This window comes from Vicia villosa, unplaced genomic scaffold (genome assembly GCF_029867415.1).
Source record: "Vicia villosa cultivar HV-30 ecotype Madison, WI unplaced genomic scaffold, Vvil1.0 ctg.000621F_1_1, whole genome shotgun sequence".
NCBI lineage: Eukaryota > Viridiplantae > Streptophyta > Magnoliopsida > Fabales > Fabaceae > Vicia > Vicia villosa.
In genome coordinates, this window is record NW_026705279.1 from 545,593 (window position 1) to 569,616 (window position 24,024).

The 24,024-nt window shown below is 36.2% G+C and overlaps 2 protein-coding genes across 2 annotated transcripts; one reads left to right on the forward strand and one right to left on the reverse strand.

Moving 5' to 3' along the window:
• Window positions 1–14,182: 14,182 nt before the first annotated feature.
• LOC131629867 (uncharacterized) lies at window positions 14,183–15,297 on the forward strand. The gene has a single exon (XM_058900669.1). It carries the CDS (start codon window positions 14,305–14,307, stop codon window positions 14,653–14,655), a length of 351 nt encoding a protein of 116 aa, XP_058756652.1. The 5' UTR covers window positions 14,183–14,304; the 3' UTR covers window positions 14,656–15,297.
• Window positions 15,298–16,948: 1,651 nt separating this feature from the next.
• LOC131629865 (protein CANDIDATE G-PROTEIN COUPLED RECEPTOR 7-like) lies at window positions 16,949–18,693 on the reverse strand. Its single transcript, XM_058900668.1, has one exon. The coding sequence runs from the start codon at window positions 18,531–18,533 to the stop codon at window positions 17,214–17,216; it is 1,320 nt and encodes a 439-aa protein (XP_058756651.1). The 5' UTR covers window positions 18,534–18,693; the 3' UTR covers window positions 16,949–17,213.
• Window positions 18,694–24,024: the final 5,331 nt, after the last annotated feature.

Below are 24,024 nucleotides of genomic sequence, written 5' to 3' on the forward strand. Positions count from 1 at the left end.
AAACTTGCAATATGCCAATTTGTCCAACTACTATGCACATGTCCAACTTGAAGATTAATATAACTAAACGTATCATTCACCATTAAATTTTCCATTGGGATTAACTATGGAAAAAGCTAGGCTAAGAATTTAGAGAAATACAAAGGGCATGATGTACACAAATCAGATGAACTGGTGAAGTTCATGTCTTTATAACGATCAAATTACTTTGAGTAACAATTTCGGTTTGACCTTGATCCTCTTCAACTTCTTAAATTTTAGAATTGACATAATTCTCACCAGAACAGACTTGTTTAGCCTCCAACTCTGGCTTGCTGTTACCCTAGGTTTTCGACTTACCAACAAATGGGCAATTGGGCCTCAATTTGGTAAAAAGGCCCTAAATTGGTAATTGGGCCTCAATTAAATAATTACATTGCCATTTGGGTCGAAGTGGTTCGACTAAGTAATGCTTAGTAGTCGAAGCTGTTCGACTAGAAAGATGATCAGAGGCTTCAGCGTTCGATCAGAAGTATGTGAAGACTTAAGAATTTTGCTGCAGAAACTGAAGTGGAGGTCGAGAGGCAGTAGAAGTTAAGAGGCAGTTCCAGGCAGTTTTTCTGGCAGTTCTCACAGGACGCGTGGAAGTCTCACAATTGAAGATCTTGCATGTCGAAGACACGTGTTGACTGATAGCCAGTCGACCGTTAGTAGTAGTTATTTTATTTTTCTATTTAAGCAAGTTTCATAGGAATAGTTAGGGGTCCGCATTTTCTACATAAACACAAGTAAACTCAAATCTCTGCGCAATGAGTAACGAGTGCAACTTTGGAATGTACGTATGCGTACCAGTTTAATTAAATGCAATCATTTTATATTACATTTTATCTTTCAGTGCACATTTACTGTCTTTTTTATTGCTTTGATTTACTTTTACTTTAAAGCCTTTAATTTCAGTGCTTACTTTTACGTTAAAGTCACTATTTACATTTAATACAAATCAGATACACATAATATAACAAAATAAAGTAATTAGTCCTGGAGTATTCTAGTTGATTCCGCAAAAGTAACCTTTAAAAAGGAAAACTAGCGTTTGTTTACCATTTTTCTGGGTAAACAAATTGGCACGCCCAGTGGGACCCGTCAATTGCTGTTTGTTTTATATTTGTTAGTATAATAGTTATGTATGATATTAAGAAGTGGTCGGAAATTAACTAACATGGCTGAAGTTAATACAAATAATTCTGATCTTTCTGGAAATCAAGGAGGTGTTCTAACCGGAGCAACACCGCAAAATGCCGCAGATTCATCCCCAGTGGGAACAACAAATACTGGTGGATCGACGGCAGCAATAATGGTATCATCACCAACGAATGTACGGTCACCGTTGAATCCATTACGACCGCCGTTTCATGGAATGATGCCTCCACCAGGTTTTAACCCTCAGTTTGGAATGCCCACGTCTATGATGCAAGGTTCGCACGCAAATCCTTCATTATATTCTGACAGCATGATGGCTACAAGCACATCAAATACAGGGGGTCGACCTATATGCATAGGATATAATCACCAGGTTTTGCCATCTTTAAGTACTACGTCAATGTTGTCAATTCGACAACAAATGGACGAAAGTAATCATGAAATGGTGAATGCCCTTACTCAACAAATGGGAACTGTTTTTACTCCCATGATAAATAACACGAATCAAAGTTATGAAATATTGGCGGGACAAATGGCCAGAATTGCAGATTTCTTTGGAGCGCCCCCACAACCAAACCTTTCGACTACTCAAGGGTCGAATGTGAGAGTGGTCGAACCTATAGGACAAGGAGATCAAATTGAGCCAGAGATCCCTAGAATAGTACAAAGGCATCAAGATGCTGACCAGGTTCTTAGGAACATCCAGCAAGATGTCAATATTGGACACAATAATATCTCTAATGTAGTTGAACAAATTTTAGTTCAGAATGGAATAAATGTAGGTTTGCATAGACCAAATTTCGTTTCCCCGTTGTCAGAATATGTAAGGCAAACAGAATTGCCTAGGGGGTGGAAAGTCCCAAAATTCACCAAATTTGCTGGTGAGACTGGCGAGTCGACGGTCGAACATATTGCTAGGTTCCAGACAGAGGCTGGAGAAATAGCAAACAATGAAAATCTAAAGATGAAGTATTTTCCAAGTTCTTTAACGAAAAACGCATTTACTTGGTTCACGACCTTATCTCCCCAATCTTTGTTCTCATGGAACCAATTAGAACGATTGTTTCATGAACAATTTTATATGGGACAGTCGAAAATCAGCTTGAAAGAGTTGGCTGGAGTTAGGCAAAAGGGTACAGAACCAGTCGATGACTATCTAAACCGTTTTAGGTTACTGAAAGCTAGATGTTTTACACAAATTCCTGAACATGAGTTAGTCGAAATGGCTGCAGGTGGGTTAGATTATTCCATAAGGAAGAAATTAGACACCCAACATTTGAGAGACATGGCACAACTGGGAGATAGAGTACGCCAGGTCGAAAGGCTAAAAGCTGAAAAAGCCAGAGCTAGTAAATATCATAAGAAAGAAAAAATAGCTTATGTTACTACAAGTGAGTTCGACTCTAATAGCGACAGTGAATACGATGAGGGAGAGGTCAACGTGGCTGAGTTAAAGCCAGGACCACCATATATCTATAAATTGCTTAAACCTTCAAAAGATAAAAATCTGGTTGAAAGTAAGAATGAAAAATTTTCTAGTAAAACGTATTCATTTGATATAACAAAATGTGTTGAAATATTTGATTTGTTGGTTTCTGATGGGAAAATCATAGTACCCCCGGGACTTAAAAATCCTCCTCTTGAACAAAAGAAAAAAAGAGGATTTTGTAAATTTCATAATTTCTTGGGTCATAAAACTTCTCAATGTGTCCTTTTCAGGGATTTAGTGCAAAAAGCTTTGAAAGAAGGAAGGTTACAGTTTGGAGAAAAGCCAAAGTCATCAATGCAAGTTGATACTGGTCCTTTGCAAGTCGAAGAGGCTCACTATACTGAGCTTGCTGACGTGATGATGGTCGAAACTACTGATGGTTTCGTCAGAAAGCAAAACGGTGCTACTGATGGCAAAGTTTTAAACATGGTTTATCCTGAACCAAAAGAGAGTCTTTTGAAATTTCTTGAGAGATGCCACAATAACAACTCTCAAGTTGGATTATGCCCAAGGTGTGATGTTGTTTTTAATGTCGATGCTGCAAACAAAGTGAGGTTCGACCCTCGTCGAGGCAAGAATCGTCAATACATGTATACAGGAGAAAATAGTGGTCGAAGGGCTGGAGAATACAGGAAGATGTTTGAAAAGCCAAGGACTTTCCGTCCCAAAACGGATGTCCCTGAAGACAAATGGGTGCGACCCATTAACGTCAGAGGTAAACGCCCAGAATGGCAGATTCAAGGCGATGGAACCAATGCTGAAGGTTCTTGGACTGATAGTGGATCTAAAAGAAAATATTACATATCTCCAAACTACAAAGGAAAGAACCCCATGACTCGAACGCAGTGGAGACGTTACCAAAGAAGCCACAAGAATGGACAAGAAGGTTCGAAAATGGTGCAGGCAGGATTTTCTCACTATCAGTCAAAACCCTTTCATAGGAAGTTGACTGAGGAGCAGGCTAAAATAGCAAATGAAAGATTAGCTGCTGGGATGATCCTAGGAAAGAAATTGATCAAAGAATTGGTCGACGACGATGCTCCAATCCCCAATACAGAAAAAGAGCCTGAGTATTCTCCATTGTCAGACAAAGAAGTCGATGATAACTTTGACATAGAGTCAGATGAATTGCTAATCGACTGTGGGATTGTTTCTATACTCCCGGCTGAGTTCGACAGAATCTCTGAGGTATCTGAGAATGAAGATGATTTTCTTCCTGACGAGAGTGTGGAAGAAACACCTGTTTGTTACTATGTGATGGGAAAAGGGGTAGTAGAAGAGCAAAAGGCTGTGTTTGAGAGGCCAGGTCGAGGAATGATGTATCATTTGAAGCCTTTATTCATAAGGGCGAAAGTGGATGGTGTTCTAATAAACAAAGTGTTTGTCGATGGTGGGGCTGCTGTAAACTTAATGCCCTATTCTTCACTTCAGAAAGTGGGAAAGTCTGACAAAGACTTAAGACCCCATAATATGGTACTGTCAAATTATGAGGGCAAGACAAGTGGAATACTTGGAGTAATTCAAGTAAAACTAGCTGTTGGTTCGTCTGTCAGGTCAACCGTCTTCATGGTGATTGCATCGCAGGCAAATTTTAAACTGCTGTTGGGTCGAGAATGGATCCATGGTATTGGGGAAGTTCCTTCCACCTTACATCAGCGTGTGGCCATTTGGAGGTCAGATGGTATAGTGGAGAATATTGAAGCTGACCAAAGTTATTACAAAACTGAAAGTGGTCGCAGACACTTCGACCAGCATTTGGCAAATGTAGCTCCTTGCTATAAAGCAGAAGATGTATATCCTTCTGATGAAAGCGTGTCTAAGTATCTGAACTTAGACCCAAATTATGGTTTCATTTGGAATAAAGAAGATCCTAATGAACCATTGAACAATGAAAGTCCTCCAGAGCAGAGGACAACAATCAAAGACGATGACCACTGAGTCAAAATACCTGGCTCGAATAACGGCCTATTTGGCCGAAAACAAAGAAAAAGCGGCTTTAGAAGCCGAACTAGAGAAAAATATGACGATTGAGGCCATGATAGTAAAAAATGAAAACGATCAAGAAGTCGATCACCAAGTCGAACGACTTGACGGGATATACGATGACGAACCTTTAGGTTTCGAAATGGATCCATCAAGATCGGTAAAAAGGATGCAAGCTCAAGATCCTCTTGAGGAAATTGACTTAGGTGATGGAGTCATTAAAAGGCCTACTTATGTAAGTACAAGGCTTACAAGTGACCTAAAGACCAAGTTTATTCGACTTTTGAAAGAATACAAAGATTGTTTTGCATGGGATTACAATGAAATGCCTGGTTTAAGTCGACATGTGGTGGAACATCGACTACCACTAAACCCAGGGAAGAAACCTATCAAGCAGCTTCCTAGAAGATTTGCGCCAGAGGTTATGGAAAAAATCAAAATAAAGAGATTGCTGAAAAGCAAGTTTATTCGAACTGCGAGGTATGTCGAATGGTTAGCTAATATAGTGCCTGTCATAAAGAAAAATGGTAGCCTTCGTGTATGCATAGATTTCAGAGATTTAAATAAGGCTACTCCTAAAGATGAATATCCCATGCCAGTTGCTGAAATGTTAGTCGACTCTGCAGCCGGATTTGAATATCTCAGTTTATTGGATGGATATTCAGGTTATAACCAAATTTTTATAGCTGACGAAGATGTACCTAAGACGGCGTTTCGATGCCCAGGTGCTTTAGGAACTTATGAATGGGTAGTAATGCCTTTTGGTTTAAAAAATGCTGGAGCTACAGACCAACGAGCCATGAATTCCATGTTTCATGATTTTATTGACAAGTTTATGCAGGTTTATATTGATGATATTGTAATAAAATCTAACTCTGAAAATGGTCACTTAGACCATCTTCGACAATCTTTTGAACGTATGAGGAAATATGGACTCAAAATGAATCCTTTAAAATGTGCTTTTGGTGTACATGCAGGGGATTTCCTGGGTTTCGTGGTTCACAAGAAAGGCATTGAAATAAATCAAAATAAGACGAAAGCGATCTTGGAGCTAAAAGCGCCAGAAATAAAGAAACAACTCCAGTCATTGTTGGGGAAGATTAATTTCTTGAGGAGATTTATCTCAAATCTAAGTGGCAAAACGAAGATATTTTCACCACTTGTGAAACTCAAGAACCAAGATCACTTCAAATGGGAACAAGAACATCAACAGGCATTCGACCAAATAAAAGCTTATTTAACTAAGCCTCCTATTTTGTTACCCCCCAATAGGACAAAAAGTATGAAGTTATACATAGCTGCATCAGGCTCGACAATTGGGAGTATGTTGGCCCAAGAAGATGATAATGGCGTCGAAAGAGCCATATATTATCTAAGTCGAACCCTAGTAGATGCTGAAACTAGGTATAATGATATTGAAAAATTATGCTTATGCTTGTATTTCTCATGTAATAAACTTAAGCAATATATAAAGCCTGTTGATGTGTATATGTCTTCTCATTTTGATATTATTAAACATATGTTGTCTAAACCAATTTTGCATAGTCGAATTGGTAAGTGGGCCTTAGCGCTAACTGAATTTTCCTTGACATATGTCCCTTTAAAAGCTATGAAAGGACAAGTTGTGGCTGATTTTATAGTCGACCATGGGTTAGTCGAATTGTCTGTAAATCAAGTCGAGCAAACTAACTGGAAATTGTTTTTCGATGTTTCTAGTCACAAAAATGGTTCAGGCATTGGAGTCCTAATTATTTCCCCTAAGGGACTTCCAACTAAGTTTCATTACAAAATGAAAGAAGTATGCTCTAATAATGAAGTCGAATATGAAGCCTTGATTACTGGTTTGAAGGCCCTAATAGATTTAGGGGCAACCCGGGTTGAGATTCGAGGTGATTCTGAACTAGTGATTCGACAAATCAAAAAAGAGTATAAGTGCATTAAAAAAAATCTAATAATGTATTATGCAATCGTGATACGCTTATTAGAAAGCTTCGAACATGTTGAGATCTTGCATGTACCAAGATCCAACAATTACATTGCCAATGAATTGGCACAAATTGCTTCTGGGTACAGAGTTTCTAAAGACAAGTTGGAAGATATGGTCGAGATCAAGAATAAAGAAACTCATGAAGTATTAGACAAATTGGGTCAATTGTCGACGTCAAAATTCGAGGGGGTAGATGATGATGTTGAAATTGAAAATTTGTATGCCTTGGAAATTTTTGCCATCGACAATATGACTGATGCTGATTGGAGGAACCCATTGGTCCACTACCTAAATAATCCAGTCGCAGGAACTGATCGAAAGATTAAATACAGAGCTCTAAACTATGTGATATTAGGAAATGATTTATACAAGAAAACAGCTGAGGGTGTGTTGTTGAAATGCTTAAGTGAAGCTGAAGAATATTTGGCTGTGTCAGAAGTTCATAGTGGTGTTTGTGGAGCTCATCAATCAGGCCATAAGATGAAATGGTTGTTGTTTAGACAAGGTTTATATTGGCCAACAATGCTAAAAGACTGTATTGAATATGCAAAAGGATGCCAAGAGTGCCAGAAATTTTCAGGCATTCAACATGTTCCAGCCAGTGAATTGCATGCGATTATCAAACCTTGGCCTTTTAGAGGATGGGCTTTGATTTTATAGGAGAAATCAAACCTGCATCTTCTAAGCAACAAAGATTCATTTTAGTAGGAATAGATTATTTTACTAAATGGATAGAGGCAATCCCACTAGTTATTGCTGATCAAGAAGCAGTGATCAGTTTCATACAAAAACACATTATCTACAGATATGGGATCCCAGAAACTATTACTACTGATCAGGGATCAATTTTTGTTGGTCAAAAAATGCAAGCTTTCGCAGCAGAAACAGGGTTTAAATTGCTAACATCTACTCCATATTATGCCCAGGCAAATGGTTAGGTCGAAGCTGCTAATAAAGTTATCATAAATTTAATAAAGAAGCATGTGGGAAAAAAGCCAAGAAATTGGCATCAAACGCTCGACCAAATCCTTTGGGCTTGTCGAACGTCACCAAAAGAAGCAATAAAAACTACCCCATTTCGTTTAACATTTGGGCATGATGTTGTATTGCCTGCAGAGATTCATCTACAGTCGACAAGAATTCAAAGACAAAATAGTCCCTCGTCTGACGAATACTGGAATATGATGTTAGATGAATTAGTAGAATTAGACGAAGAAAGGCTAACAGCGTTGGATAGGTTAATAAGACAAAAAGAAAAAGTGGCGAAGGCTTACAACAAGAAAGTCAAAGAGAAGACATTCATGGTAGGTAATTATGTATGGAAAGTTATTCTGCCCATGGATCAAAGGAATAAGTTATTGGGTAAATGGTCCCCAAGTTGGGAAGGACCGTTTAAAATTTTGCAAGTGTTTTCAAACAATGCATATGAAATTGAAGAACTAAATTCAGATGGTCGAATCTTGAGGATAAATGGTAAATATTTGAATATATATAAACCTATGCTTCAAGAAATTCACATAAGAGAGTAAAAACTAAGAGATTATATTAAAATGGCTAAAAGTCTTGGCCAGTCATTACAAAAAGTGCCTTCATAAAAGGCGCAGTCATTACAAAAAAGAAAAAAAAACTGGAAAACCCAAAAGCCACTAAAATATCCAATTTTAGTGAACTCTTTGATCGATGTCTTCCAAAGATAGTAGAGGCAGACTTTCGGCTTCGAACATCTCTATGCGCCAGGCCCTGCGCATTTTCCTCACTACACCTTGCTTGAGAAATAGGTAAGACAAGAATCTTCCATAAGGAAGACAAGTCACCATTCCTTGACGAGAGGCTGTAGAAGAGACAGCTTCCACGAGTTGTTTAAAAATTAAAAGAGGAAAGTTAATTTTCTTTCCCTGAAGAGCATAAGAAATGAACTCCAAGTCTTCCACCATGATGTTATTTTTAATATGGTTGCGCGGACGAAAGTTGCCTACCAAAAGTTGGTGCCAAATTTTGATAACTCTGGCACAAAAGGGGTCATTGTCCATGAGATCCCTTAACATATTAGAAGTGTTCATGTCGAAGATGTTGTCAACAAACGTTGCACCGATATTGCTGCATTTCAACAAATCAGAGATTGTTGAGGGAGTGATGATGACATGAGCCCCTCGAATGGTGGAGGTTATAGTAGTCCTCCCTTCTGGATATATGCGCAAAGATGCAAATCTCCAGAACTCAATCAGCATGCAGGGATAGATGTTTCCATCTAGAATTTCAGGATAAAATGCAAGCCCCTGGCTAGCATAGAGGGCACGAGCATTGATATGATTCGCATCAAACTCTTCTGCAGAAAGCTTAAATTCTTTCTTAATGCAGGATCTTATGTTGGCATTTGTTAAAGGTTGTGCCATAGTTTGAAAAGATTGAAAAGATGAAAGAGTTTAAGGTGTTGTGCGTAAGGAGATGTAAAAAAGAAGTGGAAGGAATGAGACTATATATAGAGAATGTGTAGTTACTTCAGCAAGACAAACGTGGGGGAAGGAAGTTAGAAGATCAAAAATCGTATTAAATATCTTGGAAACTGACACAAGCAAGCTGGGAGCAGTTAATAGCCCATTACCTAGCATTTAGGTAATAATTAGTGCTTGGGAAAATGAAACGTAATCATGGCGTAATGGGAAGTAACAAAAGTCGAAACCCAAGAAAGAACTGAAACGCCATCTTTTCTCTTTCCTAAAGTCAGTCGAAAGAAGTCGCTTGGGGGGCAATTTGTTACCCTAGGTTTTCGACTTACCAACAAATGGGCAATTGGGCCTCAATTTGGTAAAAAGGCCCTAAATTGGTAATTGGGCCTCAATTAAATAATTACATTGCCATTTGGGTCGAAGTGGTTCGACTAAGTAATGCTTAGTAGTCGAAGCTGTTCGACTAGAAAGATGATCAGAGGCTTCATTCTCACACATTTTTTTTCTTTTCTTTTCTTTCTTTTTCTTTTCACAACCTCATATCAACCACAATATAAATGGGTAAGCATCCTCTCCCCAACTTGAATTCAACCACAACATAAAGTGAATACTCCCTACTTTCTAAGGCAAGGTAAAAATACAACTAAACATCATAATTAAGGATTCAAGAAAAACGATAATCAAAATCCATCAAAAATGTGAACTATGTCTCAAGTTCAAAAACAAAATGGACAATGATAAAAAAAGGCTCAAAGGGGTTACGAATGGTCACACACTCACAAGGTAAATTGACATTTGGCTACGGTAGTTGTGCTCAAAATCAAACAAGTGCCTTGATCACTTTCGTGCATTCACAAAATCAATACAAATGAAAGATTAAACATAATAATATCCAGTTAAAACAAGAAATGTCGGTCTCTCGCATATATACACAATGGAAAGCCACCTCACATTTATGGTAAAAAGGGAAAACTAATTGTGATTCAAGTCATGAGCAAGTTATGCAAAAAGAATGAGTAATATGAAATTTGTACAAATGAAAAGTCTCATAAACATGTTATGCTATAGAAAGCGATAAACGAGTACCTTGCGACGTACAAATTTGAACAATCATTACCGCACAATTGGCATGTTGAATCAATCAAAATTGGAGAATTACCAAATGCTACTTCAAGCGATCGGGCCAAAATTTGAATCTAAACACAAACAAGAGAATTAAAAATAAAAATATAAAATACTATACTACAAAGCCTTGGTGTAAGTGGGAAAAAAAACTAGGCAAATGAACAATTAAAAAGAATTCACTGGCCAAAAGTTACAAGGCGCGCGACGCGCCCTCAAGACCGCGCGACGCGCGCAAAGTTCTGCCAAACCAAGCTCTTCAGCTCCCAGGCCGCGCGACGCGCCCCCTTTGCGCGCGACGCGCGCTACACCAGAAAAGCAAAAACCAGTGCTGCAAAACACAAACCACGAGCAACCTCCACTTATCACCTGCACTACTCATTTACAGAAAAAACAGAAAAACAAAACCGTTGAGGTACCTCCCAACAAGCGCTTGTTTTACGTCGTAAGCTCGACGCCTTTATTGTGCACGATAGTAGCTTCCTCTACGATACGTCAACGCTCTCGCCTCAACGCAACCTAAAGAAAATGTCCTAAGCATACACTAACAAACATTACGAAACAAGAGAATATACAACAATACGTAAACAACACGTATTAACAAACACGTAACGATAAGTAAAAACACAATTTTTACAAAAGTTTGGTGAAATTAACTAAACAAGTTGAAAAGTGAAGATTTGAAATTAAAGAACTATCCGAGTTCAACTTGTTTAATAAGTCCACCAAACAAAATTAGAACATGTATCTATACAATCAACTATACAAAAGTATACAAGTATAAGGAAATTCACAAATATACGATATTCACAAAACTCAAAAACCAAGAAACTATCGCAATGCGAATTTAATAAAAACACCAATCCCCGGCAACGGCGCCATTTTGTTGGGGCGGTAAAGCGGCAAGCAACAAAAGTTTTGGAAATATTTATCCGGGAATTTATCGTGTCCACAGAGATTGGTGATACCGAATTGCCGTTCGACGGATTCTTAGTTATGAGTTTGGTTTTGAATGAATTTAAATAATGAAATGGAAAAGTAAATATCAACACAAAAAGAATACATTCTTCAAATAGAAGAAACTATCAAGTATTGCATATAATCTACTCTTCACAAACTTAAACTTATCGACCAGTTGCACTCAGTTTACTATACTCCTTAAACCATTCACGTGTTGCCCGTTGTCGGCATTCGTGTCCAAACACCGCCACGAGTTCTATCGTATGCTTAGTTGACGATTTCTCCACCAACCAAACATACGGTAGCTTACCGTATTGCTCGATCGACGATCTCTCCACCAATCAAACAACCCGGTAGCATTACAAACCAACACAAAGTGAACATTAACTCTTCATCTATCTCTACAATCAAGAAGCTAATGATTATCTCTCCTAATCAAGATTTGTGAGGTCTATTTCTACAACAACACAAACCCCTAACATCAAGATGCAAAACAACCCACCAAACATAACCCAAACATCAAGATGTAAAAAATCAGGAAAAACAACAAGTTTATATTGTAAAGCAACTTTATACAACACCATGGGCGACAAATATACATGAGATCAAAGTATATATATATATACAAAACCCACAAATGAAACCACAAAGAGAAGAAAAGAAGAAAAACCCAAAAATCTCACGGTTTGTCGGCTCCGATTGATGAAGGATTCAACCTCGGATCATCCATTTGACAGCTCCAATGTATTTTCTAGCATCTTTCCACTCAAAAAATGCTATTGGATGGTTTGGAGCTCTAAAATATCCAACCATGCCCTAAAATATCTGATTTCCGCCTATTTATACAATTCTGGATCTGGTACAGCGCGCGTCGCGCGCAGGAGCGCGCATCGCGCCCAACTCGCTGAGTTGAAAAAAACAGCTTTTAGTAAAAATGGCGTAACTTGAGAACCGTAACTCCGATTTGCGCCCGGTTCGAAGCGTTGGAAAGCTTATTCAATTTCCTATCTAACAATGACAACATATCAACCAAATTGGTGATTTATTATTCTTTGATTTTGAGCTTTATTCCCCGAATGAATTGATTCCGCCGCTCAAAATCGCGCGTTTGAAGCCGTGTCTTCGACACTTTATTGCTCATGCTCCAAATACGCAAGAATACCTATAAAAAGAGTAGAAAACTATCAAAAAGTATAAAAGTGTATGAAAATATATCTATTCACAAAGTATACGTATTTATGCACAAAACGGGGTATTATTCAAACGTTATTAACAAAAAGTATCGATAAGTGCCACTATTTACAATCACAAAATAACTACATTTTGGCACTTAACACACTCCTAACATTTGTGGCGGTTGTTCGGGTCTTTGTTGGCCTGACAACTTTGATGTTAATGGATGATTGATTCATGTTTCAATTTTTTTTAAGTACACGTGCATAAACAAAACATAGCATTGACCTAAAGAACTAAATTGTCTTTAATACTTTTAGTTGTAGTGTCCTAACGAGCATTGTTAAATTTATTGTTGAATTAAAAATAAGTCAGAGTATTGACTAATAGCTCTCACATTGATCATATTTTCTTAAAGAGATCATGTTGTGAAAAACGATGTCAAGAACAAAATATAATAGGAATTAGGGAAGATAAAAAGAACACAAGAATTGGTTATAACTGCTATTTTTTTACTTTCTCTTAAAACAAGATTACAAGTTTACAAGAATAACAAATAACCTCTCTCACCCTAAATTAGGATTTGCAGCTTAGCAATGATGAGAGACTAGTATGCTATTTATAATAAAACCTAACATACTAACTAATGGGCTTTTTCCACAAGGCCCATTACACAAGCCAACTTAATAAACAAGCTAACTTAACAAATTAGGGTTTAAACACTAAAACCTAATTTAACATGCTAACAACCCTAGCATCTTTGACACAAGCATGTGAACAACCTTCGACTTCATGCTTAATCCTGTCGAACCAAGAAGCTACCCTTCGGCCATACTAGAGTTCGATCCAATATCTCACAGATCACAATAAAGAAAGAACTTTGTCTTTCAGGTGTGAGTTCTTTAACTATTCCATAAATTGTTAAATACGATGATTGACCTACTAAATTAAAAATGCATAAAATGTAAGATAATGTCGGTGATACATGATTTTTCCTGCTACTCACCCCACGTTTGACTTGATTCTCCGATGTGTGCAAGTCCGTACTTTTAGTTTTCTTCAATCAGTGATGCTATAAAGTCGTAATGAATTTTGACTAATTCTAACCTTTCAATGACTTTCGTAGACATCAATAAACTTGAAGACTTGTTAGTTAACTATCTTGTATTCAACTATACTTGTACTCACTTAACTTTTGATCGACCGAAGAAATATCCCTTGAAATTAACTTATTTGTTTGACAATGTGGAGTAACAAATTGTTTATTTCATATATAAACATAATGTATATATAAATTAATTCTTAAAACTAATTGTATTTTCTTTCCTTTATTTCTATTTTTGACACTAGATCTTATAATAACTCAAATTTGATATGAAAGATTAACTTAGAACTAGTTGTTATTATTCAATTAAGTAGTTAATTACCGTTGATTACTTATATAAAGACCGGTGCAATAACTTTAGCAAGTGTACATTTATTTTTACATACAATAAATAAAAAATATTAATAAATTACAGAGTAATAAACAATAAATATATTTTGCCTTGTTGAAAACAAATTTAACCTTGTCCATTCCCATCTCCTATTGGACCAACTCATTCCCTCATCCATTCTCACAACAAAGTTACAAAAACAAACATCTCTTCAAAATTTTATACAATTTACTAAACTTATAAAAAATTATTTTCCCTCAGCACCTTCGTGCAGAAAAGGCAATTTATTATTTCAATAATAAAAATATCACAAGAGAGTCACATCATAAGAACAGAAAAGGCAAACAAAGGATAAATAAATAAATAAAAAATGAAAAACATGATTCTTTCATTTGCTTCTATTTTGGCGCCTTATGGCTCCAACAAAAACGCATTTTATAATAAACGTTGTAAAATGTTATAATAACAACGCATAAAAAAAATAGTGGTTATTAATCATCACACATGATAGCGTGAAAAAGTTTCACCATGAACTCTGGTTGCATATCGAACTGCATCAACGATGCACGTGACCCACGTGTTCCGGTGAGAGGTAGCTACGTGAACCTCTACAAGTGGCCGGAATCAGATGCTGCTTTTGTGAGGTCAGTGAGTTCCGGCAGAGAACATCCGAAGGTGGTGGATAGTATCTCTTGCAGACAACTGTATCTGAGAAGCTACACATTTTGCAGAGAAGATGAGAAGAAGAAAAAGGTGAAGGTGAAAGCGAAGAAACGTGTGGTTGTTAAGAAGAAAGATAAAAAGAGTTCTTGTTCTGTTTTGTTTGGGATTTTTCGGAGGTTCTTGTCTTGTTGTGCTAGTGTTGATGTTTGTGGATGAAAATTATGAGTTTTAATTAAGGTTTGTTTGTTCATGTTGTTTTGTTTTCCTATTTAGAATTAAGAGAAATGATTTGTGGGTGTTATATAAGTTTAATAAATTAAGGTTTTATTTAAGATAAGAATGTGGGAAATGTGAATGTAAAGGCTGCATGGGATGATATTCTTCTAATTATTAGGTTTTTTTTTTTTTAATCAAAATTATTAGGTGTTTGATATATGTCAAATGCATTTTGAAGAGCTTGTGTAAAAGATTTCTTGTGTTTGAGGTTGAGATGGTCTCCATAGAAGTTGACCAACTCCATAGGAGTCCATACCTATTAGGTTTTCTTTCATACCTTAGTAGATCATCCCAAAAAATTTGATTATGTTCTAACACGTTATCTCCCTCCTCATAACTTGTTTTGATGACTCGAACGGTGAGAGTGTAGCACTGTTATCTCCCTCCTCATAACTTGTTTTGATGACTCGAACGGTGAGAGTGTAGCACTGTGTCTCATAAATCATATTTTTAAAAATAAAAAAAACTTGATCCAACCATTAACAAATATATAGAATTGCTACCTTTCTAAAAATGATTAGAGAAAAACAAAAAAAATTCTTAACCCTAACCCTTTAAGTTGCTCGATTTTCTCTTCTTGAACTATCCATAATAATTTTTTTTTGAAATAAGTTAAAAATCTATACTTCGATAATCATATACTCACTGGGTTATATTAAATTACAATCCTAAATTGTTCTTTTTGCTGTTGATATTTCCCAAAATTAATAATAATAATAATAATAATAATAATAATAATAATAATAATAATAATAATAATAATAATAATAATAATATTTAAAAAAAAAAAAAAAAACTACCCTTCCATGGTTGTCAAGCCAGCTACACATTTAGACGGATTTAGAGACCATCAGCATTCAGTTCTTTTAAGTGTCAAACTAATACTAAAATATTTTAATAACAACACTGAGAAAAAAAGCTTTGAAAGAGCTGTGTTTTGCTACGTGAATGGATGTGTAAATTAATCATTTCAAAGAATTATTTAATTTCGCCCGATATGTTTTCGCATAAAGAGAGAAAATGTTTATGTGATTATTATGTTTTTCTCTACTAGTTGCAAAGTATAAAACAATCTTTTTGAGCAAGTTGTATTCTCGAGAATCTTGCAATACATTCTCATATCTGTATGATGATAAAATTTGCAATACAATCAAACTTTTTATATGCATTCCTTTTCATTTGAATCCAAACTATGGAATAGCCAAACGAATTATTATACACTTCAAGAATAAAGAAAATATGTTGATAACTGAGAGACCAAGTTGTAGACTGACTTACAAGATATCGTTTTTGTTGGGAGAATCTCACTCACTCAAGAGATTTACATGTAACAAATCAAGTACCATGAGTCTATCTGCATAGTGGGTTTGTAAGAATCATGTTCAACAACCATGATATCACACATACACTATGACTAACAAGTAAAAACCCCACTCACACACCCATAAGCTTTCCTAAGTTGCTCTATATACAACTCAAAGTGTGCCATGTACAAGTTCATGTAGCCATCAACTTAAGTTAAATGTGATGTGCTAGAGAGAGAGGGAGGAAGGAGTCGGTTCTCACCTTTTCTTCGAGTGTTCAGATTTTGCAGGTGTTTAGAGTTCCATTTGCAAATGGATCAAGAGTACTTTGGATAATGATGGACATGTCAATAAATGGAAAATCTGAAAACATTAATGGAATTAACCACTTTATTCTCATTATCTTATTGTAATAAGAATGAATGAGTATCAATTACATAAAGAAATGCCTAATGAAACAAAAAGAGTATATGACCAGCACTTTATTCTCAATATCTTATTTATACTAAAATAAGTATGAATGACTATGAATTACAGAAAGAAATGCCTAATGAAACATAAAACATAAAGAGTATATGACTAGCACTCCTCTTATATGAAAACACATGAGATGCAATTGCAGAGTGCTGAATGTCAAGGAAGGCAACAATAATGTATGACCATGAAAAACTTGAAAAAGGAGAGGCAAGAAATCCATCATCGAATGTAAAAATGTATATCAACCATCCTCAATAACATAGAAGAGTGCTAGGAACATTTCTCTAACACTCACTCTCTTGTTGATGTGAAATCTATGTTGATCTCACCCTTAAAAAAGTGAATGTGAAAATAGTTTGTTTCTAACACTATGCTATCAAAATATTCTCAATCAAGAAATTCCACATAAGAATGATAAGTAAAAGATCAATTCAGTATAATTGAGTGTACAATTTCTCAAGATACATACATATATAAGCTTTGTGTATCCCACATAATTCATCAACAACAACACCATCAACAAAAGGAAACTAAACATACAGGAAGTATTGAGTATTCCTTTATAGACATTTTTCTACTCTTGACAATTTGAAGGCTTGGAGGGGATAGGGTAACAATGAAGAAAAGGGTAAGCTAGATAAAAATACAGTATCAAATTTGCCATGGCAAAAAGGTCAACAAAAAAGGGATGGTTGCAAAATTCCATAAACAGAAACTTCAAAGCTCAAACTCTTCATCCCTGAGAGCTATCTCAGCAGCTTCCTCTTCCTCCTCATCGAGAACAAAGTACTCATTCTTCTCCACAGGTCTAAACATGTAGAACATAACAATATAGAAAACAAGACTCGCAGTTTCCTCAGCAGCATTACTCACCCATTGATACTTATAAGCAGCAATAGTCCTCAAAGCAAACACAACAATTCTCGTAAAATACAGATACCCAATAACAACAATATAAAACTGCCTAAAGAGTGTCAACTTCGCAAGATTCCTCGAAGCTTTCCCATCGGTTTTCGACGTCTCCCTAAGCGACCTTATCGACCAAACAATAGGGAAAATAATAGCACAGCAACAAATAATATCAACAAGCAAAAACACCTGATTCCAAGTAACCCAATCCTTGATAAAAGGACCCGTCTCACCAATCACAACAGAAGCCAAATTAGCCAGAACCTGAAGAGGGATCACAATCATCAACACCTTCTTTTCCCTATCCTGCAAAAACGGCTTAAGAAAAGACCAACCGGTGCCAATCAAAACGATAACAGTAAACAACACAACAACACGAATGAACTGGAAAATGTAGAACAACACATCCCATCCATGAGGTAAACCAGTGACTTTAACGTAATGCTTATCCTCTGCAGCACAGATGAGATTCAAAGCCTTCATGAGAAGCAAAACCGCCATTAAGAGATGAATTCTGTGAACAGAGTGTTTGTTAGTGTAACAAGTGTAGACCCAGAAGACGAAGAAAGTTAGGTATGCGAGAAAGAAGAGGAAGAAGATTGAAGGGAGTTGAGTTTGTCCGGCGGAGAGATAGTCCTTGGAGCCATCCGAATCGAGATTGAAAATCTCGGTGCGGACGACCATGGAGACGGAGGTTTGCGGAGCGCAATTAGCGAAGAAGAGGCTGTATTCGTTAGGGGAAGTGACGGGGTAAGAGCGGCTGAAGGAGGCTGATGGAGGAGGGGAAAGGTCACGGAAGGTGAAGAGACGGAAGATGTAGTGGGAATCGAGGACGCAGAAGGAGGGGTTTTGTTGGATCTCGATGAGGACTTGGAGGAGGGTTTCTTCGTTGAGGAGGAAGAAGCCGAGGCGGGAGGATTCGGGTTGGGAGGAGGAGGAGAGGAGGGCGACGGAGACGGAGGAGACGGAGATGTTGACGTGGCCTTTGTGGTTGAAACCGAATTTCTCGAAGAGGATCATGGGGCGGGTGTCGGTGGTGATTGTGAGGGATTTGATTTCGGCGGAGGAGGGGGAGAGGAGGAGGAGGGTGGAGAAGAGGAGGAGGAAGGGAATGTAGGGTTTCGACATTGTTGAATCTGTTACAGAATTGGGAATTTTGGGATGAATGAAAGAAGGAAGAAGAAGAAGAGATCTGATTCTGAATGTGATGTTGTCACCGCAACACACTGGTATCACGACGTGTTAACTACGCTCGTGGGATTAATTTAATTTCATTTTACTCATCAAAGATTAATTGACTAAGCTAGGCTTTATGCATATGTAAAAATATAATCTTAATTGAATAATTTGAGGATATAATTTAATTTAAGTGTCAAATACTCATAAATATTCATGTTGTTCACTTAAATATTTTATCTTTTTTTTTAATATTTAAATATTTATTTTAAATTTAATTTTGAGATATTATAATTGTGTGGTTAAATTTGTAAGAGCTTATTCACATGAATAATATATGACACCAACATGTCTTTGTAATTGGAGTTAATTCTTAACTTATAAATTTGGTTTTGTAAGGATATTAAATTTGTAAGAGTTAACTCTTATACATATGTTATCAGAGTTTATCAATCGGAACTTGTGTTGTCCACCGTATAAGTCCACATACTAAGTCCAAAAAGAATGTTAGACGCAAGGGATGTATTGGAAAGATTCTCCAAAAAAAAATGTTGGACGTGTGTATTAATAATATTTAAAGTCTCACACTGGTTGAAGATAGAGCCTTAAAAAAGATGGTGTCAGAGTCTATAGATTGGATCATGGGTCGTCCACCGTTTAAATCAACTCACCAAGCCCAAAAGAGTATTGGACGTGAAGGGTGTATTGGAAATATTTCAAGTCCCACATTAGTTAGAGATAGAGCATTGAAAGAACTTATAACTTACAAGCCAGTTTTGTAGGATAAAGATTGCCTCCACTTATAAAGACATATTCAGACCATATGATGTCCGACGTGGTTATTTAATACATCATACAAATTGTTATAAAATAAATTGATACATAGAATGGATTATTTAATTCTTATAATAATCTAGATTGAGTATCATAGTTTGTTGTAAGACAGAAGTACCTTCGGTCAGAGTTTGAAAAAGTAACTCTGATGAAAAGTGATTTTTGAAATACTTCAGGTTTTGACACTTAAGAATGGATTATTTAATTCTTATAATAATTTAGTGAAAAATCTTGTTGTCATCTGATGACAACTATTTCACTCAAGATTCCATACTTCATATAATTGTCTTTCCTTCATAGTACTCTATAAGGTTAAAGTTTTTTGGGTAATGATGTGAACCTCATTAATTTTCTTTTGTACTTCTCTCTCTGTCATCTTTCTTTTGTTTTTACCTTGTCTTTTCATATGTTTTAATAGCTCACCTATTTTATTTTTTGTACTTCTAAATTGTTTTAGTTTTTTTAAAGACTGTCGTTGAGTAAGTCTCTATGCAAAGCAGTTGTCCTGCATTAGTCTTGGCTATATCTTTGAGAATCTATTTTATTCCAAAATAGTTTTATTTCTTCCTTTCTCTTTGTCTGATCACTCAACCTGAGATGACTTCTAGAACTATTTTCTGATATTAAGAAGCACATAGGACTAATCAATGAAAGGCTGATTGATTCTGAAGAGTTGTTAGCTCTTGGCTATGATATTCAAAAGGTAGTCTTTCAACAAGGAGGGGGTGGCTACTTCATTCTTCTTTAGGACACACCTACTCTAATCCCATCAAAGAGTTATGGGTAAACGCTTCTATCCAACAACTCAATCTATAGTATGTCATTCTTTCTGAACAACTTATGAAGAAAAGAGTATATAACTCAGACTCTAATGGATCAGGATCTGGTCAACACTTGGAACCTCAACATCTGATGAATCAACTTCTAATGACCTGGACATATAGTGAAGGTGTGAAAACACTATAAAGGGGGGTTTGAATAGGGTTTTTAGCAACAAAACTTTTTATAAAAAACAACTCCCCTTAAAAACCACAAACTCTTGACTCTTGATAATAACAATAAAGTGTATGAAGAGAATGAACAAGTTATGTTTATATTTTTTCACTTGAAAATTATCAAGCTAATCTAGTCCACCCGCCAAGGTGATTTCTCCTCTCTCAAACGAGGTCTTAATCCCTTATAACCAAACTGATTACAACTGCAAGGGCTAACTGCTGATGACTAACACTGCACAAGCTACCCTAAATTGACTAGCAAGACAATGCACAATCTAACCGCAAGTGACTAACCACTAAATGCACAACCTACCCGCAAGTGACTAACAACCTTTAAGACACACTAGTCCTAAACTTCCCAAGAATACTGACCAACTGACCTCTTGAGGAACAATCAAACTACTGTTTGAATAAGAGTTTGTTTACAAATAAAGGCTTCTACACAAGCTGGATGTAAACGATATTTTTCAGATCCTAGACTTAAAGATAATAAAGCTATGAACAGTCTTTCAAGAATGGGTATGATTCTGAATTAACAGCTTCCTCTTTAAGTTTTCATGCCTTTATATAGCCAATATAATAATATATTCGTTGGAGGGCAGTTCTGGAATTTCCAAAAGTTTGGTACCTTGAATGTAGTGGGAGACAAGATAGTACGCAGCGTCCATCCTTTCATGGTAGCGGAACGAAACATTCGTTTGTACCCTGTACCTCGTACTACATAATGTTATACTCTTATTCTTCTTGAACTCCAGAGGCTGACAACATGAGTTAGAAGAAAAGAAAATAAGCTTTTGGGTCTTCAAAGTCTTAAGAGTTGCGTCTTCAGAGTTTTCAACACTTGGTCTTCAGTACCCTTTGTCTACAGAAACATGAATCTTCAGAGATTCAAGTCTTCAGAACTGCGTCTTCAGAGTCTTTAGCACTTGATCTTTAGATTGGTTTTTTCAGACTTCAAATCAGAGTGACAACTTCAGAGGCATCTGAAGTAGTTTTCTACTGTTCATTAGAACTTGTGTAGTGCATAAGCGAGACTTGGTATCTTCTGATGTATTGGCCACGCCTTTCATCAGATTCAGAACCTGTTTGTTCAAAGCTCAAAGCTACAAACATTAAAGTACCAAAATTTTTCATACAAACATACTCTTTGTTATCATCAAAACTCAGAGATATCTTGCAGAACCTAATCTTGTTCTAACACATAGTACTGCACCTCTGGTTCGTACTTTGTTTTAAATCATCAATTTATCAAACAAAACAACCAAAACATATTTGGTGCCATGACATTTGAATTAGGAACTATCATAATATTTTGGACAAGTTTTTTTTTAACTGTCCAATTGATTGACACATATATGCAATTGATTGGGTTAGGGAAAACAATGTCTTAATCAGTTGTGACAACATTTTAATGAAGAGAAACAACTATTTTAAAAACCTTCTGATTTGGGCATTGATAATCGATTATTTTTAGTCATCCCATCAATTAGGACATTAAATTAGCCCATGAATCTTTTCCTTTTTTATGCCAACTTCTAGCCTATGAATAGAGGCCTCTTCCTTCATATTTTCAAATCCATAAACTTGACATCCTTACATCACTCCTCACTCTTCACATTAGCCGTAACGCTTCGAGAAAGTCTTTGTGTTTAAGTGGGCTTTTGTTTTGTAAAAGGGGGTATATTGTAAATTCACTAAGAGGTATTTTTATCTTGGTTGAATAATTTCTCTTAGTGGAGTATTTGTTTTATTTCAAAGTTAAACCCGTTAAAAGCTCAACTTGGTTCGAGATAAGTTTGGAGATTTATTATTAAGTCCCCGGTTCAGTTCCTGAGTTCAGCCCGTGTAAAAGCTCAACTTGGTTTGAGACAAGTCTAATGTAAAATCTTAATTTGGTTCGTGGTCAGCCTATGTAAAACCCCAGTTTTGTTGAAGATTATCCTGTTGTAAAATCCCAATTCGACTTGTGGTCAGCCTGTGTAAAACACCGATTCGGTTCAGAGGATAGCTGATTCAAAACTCCGCATTTGGTTTGAGATAATACCATATAAAATCTTGGTTTAACTTGGGGATTAACCACTTCAAGTTTGTGTTTGGAAGGAAGACTAACAACTTCTCTCTGTTGTTCGTTGTTTGGTTAACTTGAAACTTCATTCCCAATTCGACTTGTGGTCAGCCTATGTAAAACACCGATTCGGTTCAGAGGATAGCCGTTTCAAAACTCCGCATTTGGTTTGAGATAATACCATATAAAATCTTGGTTTAACTTGGGGATTAACCACTTCAAGTTTGTGTTTGGAAGGAAGACTAACAACTTCTCTCTGTTGTTCGTTGTTTGGTTAACTTGAAACTTCATTTTCCTTGTATAGGGGGTTCTTAAGCTTAACATACTAAAAATTTATAAGCATTACTAGATACTCTTAAGATCAAGTCTTGGGGTAGAGGATTAAATCACTTCATTTAGATTGAACCTCTAACTTCCGGTGTCATCTCTTTACCTTTATCTATTTATTTTCTATATATTTATTTTTCCGCTGTTATCAATCAAATGTTTTTTTTTATTGAAAATATTTTTAAACTCTAATAATGAAAATATAATGTGTTAAATTATCGTTTTCAGATCCCTAAGATCTACCCCTCTTGTGTGTGAAGTCATATGTCCAACACAAGATGATTGCTTAGAGCTTTAGAATCCTATAAATACTACATGACCAAATGCATCCATATTTCTATTGAATCCTTACGTTCTTTGGTGTTAATAGGGAAGTCTTCCAAGTAAATGTAGTTTTTCCCAGTAAGGTTCATGATGGCAGAGATATCCCCCCACTAGCTGAATATTCCCCATGATAGAATGTATGCCTCTAGAAACTATAACTTTTCCTCATATTCTTAATATTTTTCCTCTTTATCCATACTAGAGTTCTCATTCTTTCTCTCAGGAGGGAGGAATTTTTTCCTCAGTTTATGTTTTCTATCCACTTCCTTTTCTCCTTGTGTGAATTTGGATATATTTCCCCTTTGGATCATATCTTTAATCACATCCCTCAATTGAATGCATTCCTTTGTGTTGTGCTAGTGACTGTGAGGGGAACCATAAATATTTTGATTTATCTATTCCCACGTGATATTAGAATTTTTCTTTTGGAAAATATACACATTATCTCTGAAACTTTGCACTAATACATTCTTGTAAAATATGTTTTTTAGGAGCTTTCAATGGCGTGTATTCCTCGTACCTCAAGGGAGCTGTCCCTTTGTAACATTTTTTTAGACCTTATTTCTTTTTTGCTTCTCTTTTTCCAATCTATCCTAGTTGTCGTAGGTTTACTCTATTGGGCTCTAACATCTATTGTACTAGATGGACTTTTTGTCCACCTAGGAAAACTGTTGGTGTACTTAGGTTATATGATTCCCATGTTTTTGGTGAACCTAGTCCTCTTTTGGAGTCCTTAGTGTAATAGGCACCTCTTTATCATATCATAAGCTATTTAGCGAAGACGATCTCTTTGTTATATTTATCAATATAACTTATTAGGGGCTCGTCCTTCTTCGATTTTATGGTCCCCAGGCTATCCATGAATTTCAGTAGGGCTCGTCCTTCTTCGATTTTATGG